This window comes from Heterocephalus glaber, unplaced genomic scaffold (genome assembly GCF_053883595.1).
Source record: "Heterocephalus glaber isolate CG9 unplaced genomic scaffold, H.glaber_assembly_v1.0 deba00001744, whole genome shotgun sequence".
NCBI classification, from domain to species: domain Eukaryota; kingdom Metazoa; phylum Chordata; class Mammalia; order Rodentia; family Bathyergidae; genus Heterocephalus; species Heterocephalus glaber.
The window spans coordinates 79,508-96,766 of record NW_028258450.1 but is presented as its reverse complement, the minus strand read 5'-3'; the positions used below and the strand labels follow the sequence as shown (position 1 = coordinate 96,766).

At 42.9% G+C, this 17,259-nt stretch overlaps 1 protein-coding gene across 1 annotated transcript in view; it reads left to right on the top strand.

Moving 5' to 3' along the window:
- Positions 1 to 16,009, top strand: part of LOC101711936 (cytochrome P450 2B4) — a 30,288-nt gene extending 14,279 nt beyond the window's left edge. Inside the window, 1 exon segment of the mRNA XM_021251737.2 lies at positions 2,198 to 16,009. Coding sequence (XP_021107396.2) covers positions 2,198 to 2,388 — 191 coding nt within the window. The 3' untranslated portion in view covers positions 2,389 to 16,009.
- Positions 16,010 to 17,259: the final 1,250 nt, after the last annotated feature.

Genomic DNA, 17,259 nt, shown 5'->3' with positions numbered 1-17,259 from the left:
TCTTCTCTACCTTTTAACTTAAAATCTTATTTATGGAAATAACAATTTCTGTTTCTGGTCACTTATGGAGTTTCCTTTTGGAAATCAAGAATTAATAGTGATATTTGAAATGTACATGTTTTCAATTTCTCAGTCAAATCTAGTGTCTCTTCATTTTGATGTAGTACAAAAATCTGTGAAATACCACATGAATAGTGCTTAACACTTTATATAAAGTTTCTGGTGATTTGCTAAGCCGTATTTTAAAAGTAATGAGCCACATAACTAAAAATATTCTGTAGGATTTTACAGAAAATCACTCATACTAGAACTTCTGCCACTGGTAACTAAGATCCATTTGAAACAACCCTTAGAACTTATGGTCTCTTTGAATAAAATTGTGTGAATTGCCCATCTCTGAACCAGTGTCTGTGGTTTCAAGAGGGATGAAACATCAATAATCTTAGACCCCATCTCAACCCCCTTTCTAGCAATGACATTGATCCTTTGGGCAGGAACAAAGTCCTTGCTGTACCTTGATGGCAGAATGTTGGATAACAGGTATAGAGCCAGCACAAACGACCTCCTCCCTCTGCATACTCTTTTCTTCCTCCATTGGCTTTTGCTGGGAGATGTGGGGATAAAAGAAATAGCTATGTAGATGTTGGCAGCCTGTTTGACTGCTTTCATATCTGTGTTCTTAACAGTAGCCTGTTGTCTCTGGCTATTTCCATAGAGCAGGACATGTTTGTACTCCTCTGGTGAAGTAATTCATTCAGTTTTATATTATTTCATTCATTCATTGCTTCATTTAGAGTATATTTATGTGCGTGGTGTTGTGCTGTTCTTCTCTTCCATTAGGGCTGTATGAATCTTCTGGGCCTGATTGAAAGAGCTGAACCCAAGCTGAACAAAGATGCTTAGAGAGGTTGGGAGCAGAGAGGACAATCTGAGTAATTTTCCTTGCTAATCTCTACTCTGGCTTGTTAAAAGAAACTTTAGATAAATTAAATTTGGTAGAGTTTATTTTAGCAAAGAAATCACTTGTGATTGGATAATATATTAAACCAGTAATGACTAAGAGAGCTCTACCCAGCAATATGGGCAGGCAATATTTCTACACAGGAAAAGAAAGTGACATATAGAAAGAGCTTATTGGTTAGCTCTGCTTATGCCTTATTTGCACATGTCTGAGCAGTTTGCAGCCTGTGATTGCCAGAAGCCTGACTGCTAAGATTGGCTGAGATTTGGTTACCTGTTACAAGGGTATATTCTCAAGTCAGCTGCAGTTTGTTTACATATTGGGTTAGGTTTCAGTTTGCTATATAGGTAGGCAGCTTTAGATCAAATTTAACAGGCTTCACCCACGGAAAACCCCAATGGTGTTTTCTTATCTTTTGGCAGGAAGGAATTCCCCAGTAACAAGTCGTTAGTCATGAGTTTCATTAGTGGCTTCAGTGATGTAGTGCAATAGCCTCTTCCCTCACTTTGTTTTCAGTGAGAGTTGGGAACAGTGGGTGGTAAGATGAGGTTCAGTTCCTATACTCATCAGTCCTATCCTCAATTTAGAGAGAGCAGAGATGTAGAGAAGTGAGGACAGGGACGTATAGATAAGCAATAATGAAATATGAGAATCATACAGAAAGAAAGAGCGGCAGAGACAGAGAAAAAGAGACAGGGTGGTGAGGGAGATGAGAGAGAGAGAGAGAGAGAGAGAGAGAGAGAGAGAGGAGTAGAGGAGTCCTGGAAACTCCTTATCACTATGAAACACAAAACAGTTACTACAATATAGATTGTTATTATGAGCCGAGTATTAGTCTGACTTCCTATGAATAGTAACTCAACCCTCACAATAGCCCTGTGAGATTGATAATATTCTCTCATGTGAGAAATGACAACACCAAAAATCTTAAGTCCAATGTGCACAGACTTTTGTACTTACACATACACACAAATGGGTCCTTACCTCCTATGGGGTCACTGAACCCTTTGGAAATCTAACAAAACTACAAACTACTGTCTCTCCTAGAGAAGTGAACATGGAATATCTACCCAAATGTATGTACTCGGTATCACAAGGATTGGGAGCCTCCTCCAAGTCCACTCCAAATTGCAGAGTAACGATCATCCCTGTGCAGTGGCCACAGGTATCTTTGATTAGGGATGTGACAGGGCAAAGAATGTCTCCCTGACCCTTACCTGTGATCTGTGTCCACAGGGAAGTGTATTTGTCTTGGAGAAGGCATTGCCCGGGCTGAATTGTTCCTCTTCTTCACCACCATTCTTCAGAACTTCTCCATTTCCAGCCCAGTGGCTCCTGAGGACATTGACCTCACACCCCAGAAAATTGGTGTGGGCAGAATACCCCCATCATACCAGATTCGCTTTCTGCCCCACGTGGTGGAATGAGGGAAGAGGAATAAAGGTTTACAGGGTCATTAAGTCCCCTAACTCTGTAGAGAATGGCCCTTCACTTCCTGCCTCTGAAAAATCTGTTGTGAATCAGCATCCTTCCCCCTAAGTGGTTACTACTCCATGCAAAAGTTATTTCTGTAGTCTTCCTTTCATGCTGCTGTGGTTCTTCCAAAGCTCAATATTGTGTTCCTTTCCCATGTGAATAAAGCTGCAGAAGTTAGAACTAGATTAGCAATAATCAAGCCCATTGTTTGGTGTATATAAAGAAGCTGGGGATTAAAAGGAAGAAATTGACTCAAAGACCTTCTGGAGTTCTTCTTTGAAGGCTACAGCTCATGTTGAGTGACTTCTCCTGTTGTAGAATTTAAGAGACTGAAGGAACCACTAGGAAACAGGTGGATTTCATTTTAGGTGATCACCGGCTCAATGGACTCACATACAGAGCATCAGAACAAAGGAAAGCCTCCAGTTTTATACATTTGGTCGAAGGGGGTTGACCTTTCCAGTGGCAAGAAACAAGTCGGGGGTGGGAAGCAAAGTTACAGAAGCAGGACAAAGGTAGATTTGCACATTAGCCACGAAAGAAGACAGCCTTGTGAATCTTCTGATAATAAGATGACATAAGCTTTGTTTAGAAGACATACTTGCCAATTTTTTCTGTAACAGAACAAGGAGTTACAGCTACAGGGTGGGGAGGGGCAGAGATCCAAGATGAGTGAACTGCCCAAGGCTGGGAAAAACTTGTTTTTCTTTAAGTCCTCTTTCATTCCACCCTTTGATGCTTTCTGCAAGTCCTAACACACAATATCATCATCATTATCATGTTCTTTTCATAAGGGGATGGCTCCATACTGAGCAGAGGTAGGTTCTTGGTTAGAGCCATTAACTGGTTGGTGGTGTGTCTGTCTGTCAGATTCTCTATGGCAGATTGAATGTTTTTGACCAGTAGAGAGAATTATAACAAAAAGGATAAGGGACTTATGTTGTCATTGTGACTCTATGTTGATGCTCAAGCTTCAGCCCTGTGTAGACTTGTCAGCTTCTGGAGTGACCAAAGCAGGGCTTTCAGTTTCTCAGACTTCAGCTCTTCATAAACTAATCAGCTTCTGGGATGACTAGAACAAGGCTGCCATTTCCAGTGGTGGCCCATTCTCATTGCAGGATCAGCCAGTTCAAGTGGTCTGGATCCTGCTGGCTGGTCCACTTCTCTTGGCCCACTGTCTTTAGCTGACTGTGTTGGTCCAAGGCACAGGTCCTATAATTTTAATGGCAATAGGGATGGACAAGATAACAGTATGGGGCCCATCCCATATGGGCCTTAGGGTAGAGGGATCTTATTTCTTCACCCAAACAAACTCCGTAGGTTTGAATGGCTATAGTGGTTCTCTTCAGCTTATGGGCATTTTCTTTTGTATCCAGCTATGGATATCTTGCAGGGCTATTTCCAAATCCTCTATTTGTTTCCTCAAAGTCCATTTTCCTAGGTCATAGAGATCACCTTTAATTTGACTTATGACTGGGGGTGGCACACCAAACAAGATCTCATATGGGGAATACCCAGTTTGTTTGGGTGGGGTGCACCTGACTCTGAGGAGGACCACAGGCAGGTCTTGTTCCCATCTCAGGTGGGTTTCTTGACAATATTTTTTAAATAATTGTTTGAGTATCTGGTTCATGTGCTCTACTTTTCTGAGCTCTGTGTCCAGCAGGCTGTGTGTAGTTTCTACTTTATTTTTAATATCTACAGGGAGCAGGAAAGAGGACATTACCATTACCTTGTCTCAGGTTGTTTTGAGCACAGCTTAAGTATTGCTCACATATAGTTTGGGTATGGCAGTAAGCTGCAGCATGTAGAAATGACAGCTTAGCAATATCTCTAGGGCTGCTTTTCCCATATGAGAACCACTCCATCCCACCAGATACTCCCATGAGATAAGGACTTCCAGGAGCCTGTTTCTCCATTCCCCAACCAGAATTTGTTGCTATATGCCCTAACCACAATCACCCACCCCCATCAAAGGACTATGTGCTCTCCCACGTGCAAAAACCCCATATAAGCCTCCAGCTCAGCTCATGGGACCGCTGGTCTCCATTTTGTGAGTCAGTCCCGGCAGTCTGTAGACTGCTGCCCCAATAAAGCATGTGTGAACATATGTGTGCCCCTTCCTTTTGGCTATGCTTTCAGTAGCCCATTTTATTATTTGTGCACCCTTTGGTTTCCTCTGGCTTCCTATGTTCCAGTCTTCTAGTTCCCCCTGCAGTGTATAACAGCCACTTTCTTTGGGGCCCATACAGCATCTAGGAATTGTAAAAATTTTTTCCCTGTGTTTTATTTCCTCCCAGCAGTCAAAGTCATCTTTCCCTGCATATAGCCCCATGTACATGCAATGTTGCAAAGGCATTTTGGAAGCAGCATAGATGTTATCTTTCTTGTCCTTTGTTATCAAAAGAGCCCTTGCCAAGGCTATTAGCTTTGCCTTTGGGGATGAAGTCCCAGTAGGCAGAGGCTGGGCCTCTACCACACAGTTCAGTGTCACTACTATACACCCTTACCTTTGGACCACTTCCAACACAAATCTATTTATATCTGTGAGGTATTCAACATCTGGATCTCTGTGAGGGAAATCTGTGAGATGTGTGCAGCTCAAAAATACTTTGTCAGGGCTGGGGATTTAGCTCAGTGGCACTGTGCCTGTCTCACAAGCACAAGGACCTGAGTTCAATCTCCAGTACTTAAAAAAATAAAAGAATACTTTGTCCATGATTTCCATATAGTCACAAAGGGGGACTTCCAGTTTGACTGGGAGCAAGGTAGCTGGATTAAGAGCATTCACTGTCTCTAGGCTTAAGTGGGGATTTTCACATAGGAGCACTTGATACCAGTCATCCTTGGATTTGACAACCAATGGTGCCCTTTCTGGTCCATTAAGTTTATAACTGAGTGTGATATTCAAATGGTCAGTTGTCCCAAGATCAGCTCTTCAGCTTCCTGTGTCATCGGTGCAGTGGTGGCAAGTGCCCTGAAGCATGGAAGACATCCTAGAGCCACAGAGTCTAACTGGTTTGAACAATTAGGCCACTAGAAAATGCCAGGATCCTATGACTAGAGTTGAGACTCCTATGGCCATTCCCTTTCATTTGTAGACATATAGGAAGAAAGGCTTGGTTATATCTGGCAGTCCTCAAGCTGGGGGCTGAATCAAGGCTTCTTTGATTTGTGTAAATGCTCTCTCCTGGTCAGCTTCACAGAGGATTGGCTCCTTTCCCCCCATTAAAGCTTCATGTAGGGGCTCAGCCATAAATGAGAAATTTGGGATCCAAATACAGCAGAATCAGGTCACCTCCCAAAATGCTCTTATTTGGTACAGGTGGTTGGGAGGGCATAGACCGCCTGCTTCCACTCTTTCTACTTGGTGTTTCCTGTGGGCCAGTATGAAGCCTAGATATTTGATATCTTATAGACAAATTTGTACCTTTTTATTGGATACCTTATATTCAGCCCTCCAAAGTAAATGAAGGTGGTCTCTGGTGTCTTGCTAGCAGTCCTCTCAGGTTGGGGCTACCAAAAGGAAATCATCTATATACTGCAGTAAGATGCAATTGTCCCCTGGTAGGAGGAAAGCTTTGGAGTTGGTAGCCAGCACCTCTCCAAAGATTGTAAGAGAGTTTCTTTTTTCTGGTACCAGGGACTGAACTCAGGACCTTGTGCTTGTGAGGCAGGCACAGCACCATTGAGCTAAATCCCCAGCCTATAGGAGAGATTTTAAACCCTTGGGAAAGCCTACTCCAGGTTAGCTCTTCTCTTATGCCTGTGACAGGGTCCTCCCATTGAAATGCAAAGATGGGCTGACTGACTGGTGTGAGGCACAGAGAGAAAAATGAATTGAATCTTTTAAATCTAAGCAAGTAAACCAGACAGCACTTGCTGGAATAAGTCCCATCAGTGTGTACAGATTTGGTATCATTGAATAAATAGTCTCAGTGGCCTGATTTACAACATGCAAATCCTAAACTGGTCTATATTCATTTGTCTCGGGCTTACATACTGGCAGAAGTGAGGTGTTCCAGGATGACTGGCATCTGGCCAAGATTCCATGTTCTAAAAGCCACTTTAAGTGTCCTTGAATGCCTTGTATGGTTTCCTGGGGGAGGAGGTATTGGCTGATTCAAACTGAAATTGTCCCTGGTTTTCATTCCACAATCCCTGATGTTTGATTTTCACCCAGCCAGGAGGATTATCTTGAACCCATGTCCCAAGAATCTTATGTGCCAGCCCATGTAGTTCATTTGTTCCCAGTTGTGGTTGCTTATCTAAATACATTCTGCATTCCTCAGCATGTGAGATGATAAGGGTCAATACAGTGGCCTGGCTAAGTCAACCTTAAAATCATTTTTTTTCTGTGGGCCAAGGGCAGTTTGGGCCTGTAACTTGTGGAGAAAGTCTCTTCCCAGCAGGGGACTGGGCAGTTTGGAAGATGCAGGAACTCGTGTTGGACCTCTTTTCCCCCTATGACACACCCCTTAGCCTGGGAAAATGGTCTTTTTTTCTGGAACTACAGTGGTTCCACCAATAGCCACATGATTTTTGGATAACAGCCTAATGGGCTGTGTCACTACCAAGTGTTAAGCTCCACAATCTACTAGAAAGTCCATCAATTGGCTCTCTAATTTCATTGTGATTATGGGCTCCTGGGAGCCTAAGGAGATGGAACTTGGTCTTGCCTAGTACTCATAACCTTCAATTACTGCCAGTCCAATGAAGTCAGCATCTGGTTCCTCTTAGAAGCAATAAACTTTTGCAGGTGGCCTCCTAGTTTTGGAATTTTTATCATCTCTGTTATCATTTTCTGGGCTCTCATTTTTCCAGTGCTCATACTTTTTACATTTTACACATTGATCCCAATCTAGCTTTGGTCAACTGGCTAATCATGCCTTAGTTTGGCCCCTGATTTTCCTGCATCCATGCCCCCACTCCTTAGTGAGCTCTGTCTTTTTTCCATGAGCACTGGTGCCAACAGGTTTGCTTTCTTTTTGAGTCTCCATTCTGCCTCCCACTTTGCTTCCTGGTTGCAATTAATGCACACTTTGGTGGCCACCTCTAAAAGTTGGGTTCCATTCCTACCAGCAAAACTCTCTAACTTCTCTAGTTTATGCCTGCTTTCTCCCTGGGCCTGCCCCACAAAAGCTGTGTTTACTGTATGCTGATTCTTGGCAGTCTTGAGATTAAATTGAGTGTAGAGCTGGAATGCTTCACAGAGCCGCTCCTAAAACTTGCTAGGACTTTCATGTGTTCCCTGGAATTTTTCTAACATCTTTTCCATATTTGTTTGCTTTTCCCACACTTTGGGACCATATAAGAGAGCCTCTCAGTATTTTTGTATGGTTTCTAATTGAGCTGCAACATTCAGGCCCCAATTGGGGTCAGCTTCTGAAAATTGGCACTGAGCATAAGCTTGAATATTTATGACACCCTCTGGGGCATTGTTTTCTCTTTTTTAAAATTAATTTTATTGGTACATTTTAGGTATACAATATAATGGCATTCATCATTGGAAATTTGCACCTTTACATAATCTCTCTTGGTTCTTATTTTTTCCCCAATCCCCTGCCCTCCCTTCAACCCCTCCACTCCTCCCTATTTACAAAGACTTTGCTTCCATTTTTTCATTTTCTCATATTAATTCCATTCCCTTCTTTCCTTTCCCCTACCACTCTGACTTGCCCTTGGGGCATTGTTTTCTTACCAGCAGAGAGCTGCATGGGTCATTATCTGGCAATCTTCCATGTTAAACAGTATCAGTTGAGGCTCTTTGTAGTCTGGTCAGGCTAGCTTATGCCTCAGGAAAGTGGATTCCTTTACATCTATAAGGGTTTGGGGCTTTTCCATATAGGAGGGAGCATGAGTTTCCAGTTAAGGAAGTCAGTAATTGAGAAAGGCTGGTAGACAATGTCAGGTAAAAGGGCTGAAAACCAAGACCAGACCAGGCCACAACAAGTCTTTGTTAGGGGACTAGATCTGCCAGGCTGCCTCTGAACAAAGGAGAGATAAAAGCAATATGGCCAGGGCAGAGAGTCTTTTATAGAGACTGAGGTGGGGTTTGTAGGGGCTGAGGCGGGTTGAGTGAGGTAGTGACTAGGGAATGGAGGAGCCGGTGATGTCATTAGGTGGTAGGAGGTGAGCAAGTATTAGGTTACTTTCTAGGTGGGAACAGGGGCATGCTGGGAAGAAGGGTTTATTCTTTGGTGGGAGCAACCATCTTGGCATGATGTCACACAGGGGAGGGGGCGAGACACGAGAGGAAGAGGGCAGCTACTATACATAATAGCTGCTGAGGTAGTGGGAGACCTATCATTCCAGGCTTTTGTTTTATGATAGTTGGATGAAGGTCTCTTCTTCTGGAGCTGCTTCCTGCTGACAAGGGGTGAAGATCAGGGCTAGACCTGGATCTGATGAGGCCCATGGCAAGTGGGGACCTCTTCCTTTTGTCGTACTGGCTGGTACCCTGCCATGATGAACTCCATGACTGTCTGATTAGTGAATGCCCTCCATCGTTCCTGCAAGAAATTTTGAAAACAGCAAACCAGGCACAGTCCAAAACAGAGAATTAAACAGATAATACTGAGGGGTCCCAAGAGTAGTAACAGCCAGGGGAGCCATGAGCTCCAGGAACCAAATGTACCCCACCATTGATTAGTACCTTGGGGGGCATATCTATCTGGCTCATTGAGTTTTAATTTTTTTTCATTTGACATGTAATTTTTTTTTCATTATTTACATAGGTTTTACAGAGACAGCTCGATGTTTAGGGGCTTATTTGTTATAGAAGTAAGAGACTGTTATGGAAGAGATCATAGCTCCTGATCTACGGGCCCATGTGTCATGTCCTTGCTCTTAGAGAATGAGTGGAAAAGTGATAAACACAATTTATATAATCTTTATAATCCCTTTTTTTTTTGGAATATAAAAGGTGTACGTAACTGAGCAAATGTCTTTTTTAGGCCAACATACTGATGAGCGTAGTGTTACTATGAACCTGACTTGTCCTTTAAATTCAAGGCCATGAAAACACATTTTAGGTTGATAGCTCCAGCAAAGCCATGGAATAGTTGTGTAAAGGACAGTTTTATTCCTGTATCTCTCAGTTTTTGGAGGCCTCCTAGATATATTAAAAAATAAAGAGAACTGATAACCTCAACAAGGACACTGGCCAACTTAAGCCGATCAAGTGTAACATAAAAGGCTTGATCTTTTTAGACACAGGTAGGTATCCAGGAAATACGAGCACAATGAAAGAAGAGACATCATAAACAGACAACAAGGATGTACATTATTTTAAAAGGAATAAATCTTGTATAGAGCTTGGTATAGAACTTACCCTGACTGTGGCTGACAAGCAGGTGATTTTTTCCCAATACTCTTATGTTATGGTTTTTTGATTTTTTTGTTTTTGATCACTACACGAGAGTTAATTAGTTATCACAGAATCAGAAAAATACTTATCTAAAAGGAGAGATCTGGAGACCAGTGGTTTCTAGGTTTGGACACCTGTAAAGAACTTCTTTTAATTTTTCTGAAAAGAATCTATACACACTTGTAGCTAATTAATGATTTTCCCTTCTATTTAGTACCCAACATTCTGTCTTTTTGAAATGGCTGTGTCATGAGTAAACCAAAAGATTTTAATGGGTGGGCTATGTCTTAATTTTTCTGAAGTCTAGCTTTATTGTTATGTTATTGTTTTATAACTCTTTTGGTTATTTTTTCTGCTGGGTGTTTAACACCAAGTTAAAGTGAGACCTGTGTCAATCAATATGAACCTCTTGTTATCTATCAAGGTCAGTTAAGTCTCCCCAGGCCATTACTTTGGAACCATGCATAGTGCCTCTCTACTTTTCTGTCAGTGTCAGCCATCAGGATGGGTCATGGCCTTGCTTGACTAAGTTGCTTTCAGTGAAAGCATTGGAGATTTTTTTCTCAGTGGCCTTCCTTTGGCACATAGTACATTGTCCTCTGGTGTCCAGCAATCTCCAATTTAGGAGGCTGAGTGACTTACCAAAGATGTAGGACCCTGTAGAGAAGGTCGCCTCATGTCCTGGAACTTTGTTGACCTTGAGGGGCCAGGGCCAAAATATTGGCTGACCTCATAGCCGAGTTACCTTTTAGTTTTGGTCTCCAAACTTTAGTTGTTGAACACCCAGAAGAGAAGGTCAATAACATTAGCATTGCTACAAGAGTAATGAACTTAACTATTATAATTTTACCTGAATAACAAGCATTTTGGAATTTAAAATATAGAGAACTGTTACTGTTATCAGTCATGGTTGTTTTTTAGTAGTTGAATTCCTGTAGAATATTAACAGAAGAAGAGCCACAAATAATATTTTAATATGACAATTATGATGACTTTACCTTTGTAACACATTTAAATGTCCATCTTGATATAAAATAGCCATTGTTAAACGTACTCATTTTTTTAAAACACCAAAAGTTATCTAAATTATTATCTTTTAAAAAATAAATTAATTAATTATCTTTTGATAGGATACCATCTAAAGAAAATATCTCAGCCCATATATATATCTGTTGTCATAAATAGCTGGAGTGTATGAAAAGGCAAATACCTGAATCAAAAAGAGGTTATTATCATAAACAAATATTAGAAAACCTGTACAGTCAGAAAGTACAAATACATTTAGTACACTAGAAAAAATAAAACCTTGTTATTGTTGTTTTTTAAAGGATATTTAGTCCTTTGAAAATGACCAGTGTAAGTATACCATAATAACATATTTAGAATTTATCCCTTTGATGACAACTGATGTAAACATAGTATAATAATATATTTAAGTAATATTTACTCCTGTAAGTCTTTTATAAGGCTATGAAAACTATCGGGTCAGTCTGTTGTAAGATGAAAACTGTTGAGGTCCCCCTAGTGAACAAAGACTGAAAAATATTTCCATGCGGCCACTCCTTTGTTCACCAAGGGGAGCATGCCTTGAACTTAATAACCTTTATCTATAAACAAAACAGCTGTATGATTGGATGAAAAAAACAAAGATATAAGACAATTTTTAAAACTAGAGTGCACTCAAATATATTTAGCCCAATGGAATTATAATCTCTTTATAATTTTAGGTTTATAATTATAAATAAGACTGTTTAAAACGTTTTGTATGTCAATTAAGAGATCTCTTGTAGAATTAAAATCAGAAGCAATCAAACCTCTATTTCTGCAAACCTTTTATAACAAACTTGAAACCAACAAGTAAACCTATATATTTCCTTTATAAATCACTTCCGCACACCTCCTTGATGTACCTAGGCCTTTTGGTCTTGTCCTGCTAACAAAACAAACATATAAAATCCTTTTATATCAAAAATATATCTTTTACTTATAGCTTTTAAAATATTTTGTCTCCAACTCACTATAAACATTTTATACTTTTGTCAGTCATTATCTCATCCCTAGTGGTCTTTGTTAAGTAAATAAAGTTCCAATTCCTGTTTAGTGGTTAGACACAGGTGGTTTCTGTCACTGATTACAGCCCTAAACACATGACAGTTAAGGCACATATATCACAAGTTTGTTCAAGGATTCCCACTCTGTTCTTTAGAGCTAGGATGTTATCTATAGTGGAGCTACAAATCAAAGAAGCTATGTAACCTTCACTTTAAACAGCAGAAGCAATGGGCTAAGGCAAGTTTTTAAAGGGATACACTACCTAGTTTGCTTCCACAACTACTTTAATAGCTAATCTATTAAACTTTAAAACTTTTTCCTATCAACAGAGTTATAAAGTGGGGGAGGTATGAGCAGTGAGTGATCGGCTCAGGCTAGGAGTACTTGAGAAGGAGAACAGGCTTGACAGAGGGAGGGTTAAAAGCATAGTTAGGAAAGGCTTGTATGTAGGGGATTTCTGACCATTTGCCCTTGCACCGACAGAAGTTGTGTAAATCACACAGTATGTTAAAATTGAAAGTGCTATTTTTGGACCATGGAAACCCATTATCTAATTTATACTGAAGCCAAACCTGATTACAATAGAAAACAAGTCTTTTTGGCTTAAAGTCTGGTCCCAACAATCCAAGGGGTTTGAGTTGTGCCAGAAGGCAGCCCGGAGGCGTTGAGGGGCAGGGTTTGGATTGTTGGGCCCCCTGGTTAGAGCGGCTGAGGAGGAGGCAGCTCCTGGGGAGAAAGACAAAAGGGAGAAGAGTCCTTTTCTCCTTTGACAATCTCCGAGTGAGTCTCCCAGAGGGAGAGAACGAGAGGAGGCAGGCCGATGGGAAGTCTCCCAGGGGCACGGTCCTGGGCCCAGAGGCCGTGGGGGTTTCTCTGACCAAGCACTTGGATTTCTGAGAAGTCCCCAGAGGGAGAGAGAATGAGACAGAGAACCCAACGAGAGGGAGGCTGAACTCCCTACTCACCCAGACGTTGGTGACCAGTGTGGATGTGTAGCGTCAGCAATGGCAAAGGTAGAAAGTCCCAGAGGGTCCTGGCAATGGCAGATAGGGTCCGATGGAGATGGCCAAAAGGTCAATCAACCCTGTCCTGTGGGGGATCATCCATTAATGGACCATCTACCATCCGAGTCACTGCACCAGAAATGTCAAGTAAAAGGGCCAAAGACCAAGACCAGACCAGGCCACAACAAGCCTTTATTAGGGGAATAGATCTGCCAGGCTGTCTCTGAACAAAGGAGAGACAAAAAGCAATATGGCCGGGGCAGGGAGAGTCTTTTATAGAGACTGGGGTGGGGTTTGTAGGGGCTGAGGTGGGGTTGAGTGAGGTAGTGACTAGGGAATGGAGGAGCCGGTGATGTCACTAGGTGGTAGGAGGTGAGCGAGTATTAGGTTACTTTCTAGGTGGGAACAGGGGCATGCTGGGAAGAAGGGTTTATTCTTTGGTGGGAGCAACCATCTTGGCTTGATGTCACACAGGGGAGGGGGCGAGGCACGAGAGGAAGAGGGCAGCTACTATACATAATAGCTGCTAAGGTAGTGGGAGACCTATCAACTTTGAGCTCCTATAAGGTCAGACCCAGGCACAATTGAGACCACTGAGCCAGGCAAAGTCTAAGCAGCATGCGATGAGTTTTTGGCCATCTGGGTGCAGATGGGCCAAGTGCGAGAAGGGTGTTGGCACTGAGAGGAGGATGCCCATGGTTGATATAGGGCATTTTAGGTAAGGGAGGGCACTGCCCAAGAGGGTGGAGAATTTTAGAGTCCCATGGGTGACAGGCCTGGGGCTGAATGATAAACAGGGCAGTAGTGAAAGCAGCAGGCCAGCTGCTGGCTTCTTGCTATCTCTATGCTCCTGTGGATGTAGATATCAGGTCTGCTTGGGCTGGGGTCCAACTTGGGGCACCTGTCATCTACCTTACCCAGAAAGAGATTGTGTAAGGGTGGTATTATTCCTTAAACAGTTGATAAAACTCACTAGTGGGATCATCAGAAATATTGGAGGAAAGGTATTTAATTATAGATTCAGTTTCTGTAATCATTCTGGGATTATTCATATTTATGTCTTCTGGTGTCAGTTTTGATGACATTTCCTTATTTATTTACTTCTTTATTATTTATTTAGTTTGCAGTACTAAGGATTGAACCCAGGGCAAGTGCTCTATCACTGAGCTACATCCACACTCAGTATTAGATATTGTACCTAGGCATTCACACTGAGCCACATTCCCAGCCCCTTTTTAAATTTTTAATTTTGAGACAGAATCTCACTAAGTCCCCAAGTTGCCTAGGATGGGCTAGAGCTCATGATCCTTCTGCTTCAGCCTCTTGAGTGCTGGGATTGCACTAGACCTAGCTCTTTCATTTCTGTTGCATCTAAATTGAAAACAAAAAAACCAAAAAAAAATTGAAAAAACAAAGCCTTTCAGGAAGATTATATGAGACACAGAAAGAAACAAATGGTGTTTTTTCTACTTTACATTTTACAACACAGAACACTTCTGTGACCCCCAACATAGGTTGTTCCCCCAATCAATTCTTATGGTTCTTATAATTCTCTTATCTGCCGGGTGTAGTATCTCATATGCTCAATGAGTTTCAAAACAACCCTGGGAGCCTCCAGCAGCCTGCAGCCTTCTGGCCTCTTGCCTCCTTCCCATGGCTGGTCCTCCTCAACTTGCAGGGCCACCTGCTATGCCAAGAAGTGGGTGTCTCAGCACGCCTGGCCCAGAGGCTGCCTTCCCTGGGCAGCATCCTTACTCGGAGACCCTGCTCCCCATCCCTGCCCTCTAACTTCCTAGGGTTGAATAGACCTCAGAGACCTCCTCCACAAAGCAAAGACAAACAAGAGACAACCCTAGGTGAAGATATTTGCCCAAGTTCACACAGCTCCTCATCGGCAGGTCCAGAATCCAAATGTAGAGCAGTTACCTCAGATCCAGTCCCCTCTGTATGGCTTCCCTACACGCCACTCTCATTTTATAGGTGAGAAACTGGGGCAGAGGGAAGGGAGGGGGTCTTCAGGAGGACCACACTGGTAAGCCAATTTAAACACAATTCTCCTCTTTATTTTTGTTTTGTTTTGTTTTGTTTTGTTGAGGCAGGTGTCACTGTGTAGTTCAGGTTGGCCTCAAACTCACTGTGTAGCCCAGACTGGCCTGGAACATGAGGCGATCCTCCTGCCTCAGCCTCTTCACTGCTAGGATTACAGGTGTGCACCACCATGCCTGGCTAGTTCTCCTCTTCAGAAGGCACAGAGAAAGCTGGGCATGGTGGTACATGCCTGTAATCCCAACACTCTGGGAGGCTGAGGCAGGAGAAACACATGTTTGAGTGAAGCCTGGGTAACTTAGTGAGGCCCTATCTCAGACAAAAAAAGCCACAGAAAAGCCCTGTGGTATTGGGCTGACCAGCTGGAGGCTCTGGTTCTGGCTGCCCGGTGCATGGACCAGGCAGGTGTTAGTTTCAGGAGATCCCCTGAGGAGCTTAGGGCTCATGTCCAGGGTGTTCACTCTGGAAGGGCGTGAAAGTGACTCACAAAAGAATGTCTACAGACACAGGGCTCTGAGCCCAGACCCCTCCCTCCTCCTCATGGTGTCACCCAGAGTGTGGGGCCCATGCACCAGATCCTTCTTCTCTGGGCCATGACTCCTTCAAGTGTCGGGGAGGAGAGGGGATCCTTCGGCTGTCTCAAGGTGGACTCTGATGACAGCAGGCTCTTGCTGCAGGTGACTTGCACAAGTGGCTTAGCCTCTCTGAGCCTCCATTTCCTTGTGGAACAGGAGCCAAGTTATTCGATGCCTGAGGAACACCTCAGCAGCGCTGGCTCACAGTAGGCACTAGAATGAGAGCACTCTTATTATTATGACCTTTGTTCATTATATTAATACTGGGCTTGGCACAGTGGCACATGCCTGGAGTGTTCCAAACTCTGAATCAGCTCAAGACCCTGTCTCAAAATAAAATTTTTTTTAAATGAAGGGCCGGGGATTTAGCTCAGTGGTGCTGCCGCCTGCCTTGCAAGCTCAAGGTCCAGGGTTCGATCCCTGTTACCAAAAATTAAAAAAATTAAAAATTAAAATGAAAATTAAGGGCTGGGATGTAGCTCAACAAGAAAGCCTGGGTTCAATCCCCAGTACAAAAAACTCTGTCTCCCAGGATGGTGCCCTCTAATGGCGTGAGGGGAAGCTTGGACTAAGACTACAAGAGTGAGAAAGCGCTCACCTTTGGTCTGACGTTTTCAAGAGGTTTCTCTGTCATCGCTCCCGAATTTCACAATCACCTGGACAGATAAGAGAAGGACAGTGAAGAAAATGCAGCCCCACAGAAAGGGGTCCACAAGGGTATGCACCAACATCTACACTAGCCAATTTACATTGTTGTCTCTGAATCGTCCTGACAACTCGGAAGTTGTCTCCATTTTAGAAATGAATCAAATGATGCTAGACTAGTAAATGTCTCAGCAAAAAAATATAGTAAAAGATCTCAGTGAGGCAGAAGCAGAGCCGTTTTCAAGCTTTTAGGTTGTCTGAGACTGAGTTCCCGATGGAGTTGGGACATATCGCCACCTGCTGGTGATTTGTCTGCACTGCTTCTGGACCAGAAGGATGCAGGGAGATACAAATTCTAACCAAAGGCTGGAAGAAGGTGTAGCTCAGTGGTAGAGCACTTGCCTCTACAGTGCTGTGGGTTCAATCCTCAGTGCCACAGCAAAAAGGGAAAGAAGAAGAAAACTCTTTTCCAGATGTGGTAATTCACACCTATAATCTCAGCTTCTCAGGAAGTTGAGACAGAGGATCACAAGTTCAGGCCAACTTGGGCCATTTAGCAAAACACCATCTCAAAATAAAAATATAAGAAGGGCTGGAGTTGTGGCTTGGCATTCCCTGGGTTCAATCTCCATTACTGCCAGAAAAAAGAGAAAGAAAAAAGAATCAGCAAAGGAAAAAGGCACTTACTATGGAGTCCAGGGGAGGCTTGGTGCCAGTTTCCCCTCATCCTTTTACAGAGAAGCCATGCAGACATGCTTCCTTCTTCTGGCAGCTGTGTGGGCCACCAAAAAAATCGCAGCCTGAGAAGCTCACAGCCTTTGTGTCCAAGGTGTGCAGGTTGTCCCTGGCATCAGCTACATAGGCATGGAGCACCAAAGGCCGGACCTTAACTCCTCTTCTCCAGCCACAGAGGACACGCTTGCACAGTGTCCCAACCCTGGGCATTCCCCATGAACCACACTGTTAACATAAATAATCTGGTACTGCTGAGTACATGCAGAAACTCTATCGGGCCAAATGTTTCAAGTGCTTTCTTTGGAATGGGCAAGGTTTGAGCACCCTAAACTTTTTTTTTAGTACTGGATAACAAACCCAGGGTCTTCACACTGAGCTAAATCTCCATTTTTTTTC